Consider the following 1,743-nt stretch of genomic DNA (forward strand, 5'->3'; position numbering starts at 1 on the left):
CCTTCCCAATATCCCATTCCTTCCAGTATCCCCTTCCTTCCCAGTATTCCATCCATTCCCAATATCCCCTTCCTTCCCAATATCCCATTCCTCCCCAGTTTCCCATTCCTTCCCAATATCCCATTCCTTCCCAGTATCCCATTCCTTCCCAATATCCCATTCCTTCCAGTATCCCGTTCCTTCCAGTATCCCCTTCCTTCCCAGCGTCCCCTTCCTTCCCAGCGTCCCATTCCTTCCCAGTGTCCCATTCCTTCCCAGTATCCGCTTCCTTCCCAATATCCCATTCCTTTCAGTATCCCATTCCTTCCCAATATCCAATTCCTTCCCAGTATCCCATTCCTTCCAGTATGCCATACTTCCCAATATCCCATTCCTTCCCAATATCCCATTCCTTCCCAATATCCCATTCCTTACAGTATCCCCTTCCTTCCCAGTATTCCATCCATTCCCAATATCCCATTCCTTCCCAATATCCCATTCCTTCCAATATCCCATTCCTGCCCAATATCCCCTTCCTCCCCAGTTTCCCATTCCTTCCCAGTATCCCATCTGTCCCTCTGGCAGTGGGAATCCATTCCCTGTGTCCCATCCCTGCATCCCTTATCCCCAGTCCCTCTCCGGGAGCCCCTTTGGACACCGGAAGCTGCTCCAAGCTCTCCCTGGATCCTTCCCTTTCCCAAACTCCGGCGAAACCCGCCAGGAAAGGACCCTTTGGATCCACTGGATGATCCCAAGAGGTGTCCTGGTGTCCCCCTGGGTGAAAGAAAACGGGAATATACTCCAGAAAAAGGGGAGGAAACCGAGGAAAAAGCGGATCGCTGCCGAATCCCGGGAAAACCCTTCAACCTCCCAAATTTCCCGCCTCTTTTCCCAGTGGGATGATGAGACGGACATGGCCAAGCTGGAGGAATGTGTCCGTTCCATCCACATGGATGGGCTGCTCTGGGGAGCTTCCAAGCTCGTCCCGGTGGGATACGGGATCAAGAAGCTCCAGATCCAGTGCGTGGTGGAGGACGAAAAAGTGGGAACGGACATCCTGGAAGAGGAGATCACCAAGTTCGAGGATTACGTGAGTCCGGGATTGGGATAAGAGAGGGAGGGTTTGGAAAAGCGGGATGTGTTTTCTTGGGAATGCCTGGAATTACCTGGAGGACTCGGAGCAGGATAAGAGAGGGAGGGTTTGGACTAGAATGTGTTTTCTTGGGAATGCCTGGAATTACCTGGAGGACTTGGAGCGGGATAAGAGAGGGAGGGTTTGAAAACCGGGATGTGTTTTCTTGGGAATGCCTGGAATGACCTGAGGGCTCTGCTCTCATTCCAGGTGCAGAGCGTGGACATCGCCGCCTTCAACAAGATTTAGGTGGAAAACCGGGATCCTTTTCCCTCCGAAACGGGAATAATAAAGCTGGAAATTGGAAGTGCACATGGAATGGGGGTTTATTCCCGTCTCCAGCGGGATTCCCTGGGAAATTTTGGGATATTGGAGCCACCTGGACTAGAGGAAGGAGGTTGGAAGTTGAGCAGCTTCCAGGTCCCTTCCAACCCAAAGCATTCCATGATTTCCTCCTCCTTGTTCCCTTTGGGAAAGGAAAGACCTGGGGATACGGGAGGACCTAAATTTTGGGAATGAAGGTCTGGGGGTGCCAAAGGTGCTTCCAACTCCCCAAGGGAGAAACCCCCGGCAGTCCCAACTAAAAAACCGGGATGAATCAGGAGGAAACATCCCAGAATTGGTGGTTTGGG

At 52.1% G+C, this 1,743-nt stretch overlaps 1 protein-coding gene across 1 annotated transcript in view; it reads left to right on the top strand.

Moving 5' to 3' along the window:
• The window catches only part of LOC113981216, a 12,227-nt gene extending 10,864 nt beyond the window's left edge, over positions 1 to 1,363 (top strand). The window contains exons 6-7 of the mRNA XM_027708505.1: positions 875 to 1,069; positions 1,322 to 1,363. Of these exons, the coding sequence (XP_027564306.1) occupies positions 875 to 1,069; positions 1,322 to 1,360 (234 nt within the window). The 3' untranslated portion in view covers positions 1,361 to 1,363. The remainder of the gene's footprint in view (positions 1 to 874; positions 1,070 to 1,321) is intronic.
• The last annotated feature ends 380 nt before the right edge of the window (positions 1,364 to 1,743 follow it).

The sequence above is a fragment of the Neopelma chrysocephalum genome, unplaced genomic scaffold, assembly GCF_003984885.1.
Source record: "Neopelma chrysocephalum unplaced genomic scaffold, ASM398488v2 Primary Assembly neopelma1_96261, whole genome shotgun sequence".
Classification (NCBI taxonomy): domain Eukaryota; kingdom Metazoa; phylum Chordata; class Aves; order Passeriformes; family Pipridae; genus Neopelma; species Neopelma chrysocephalum.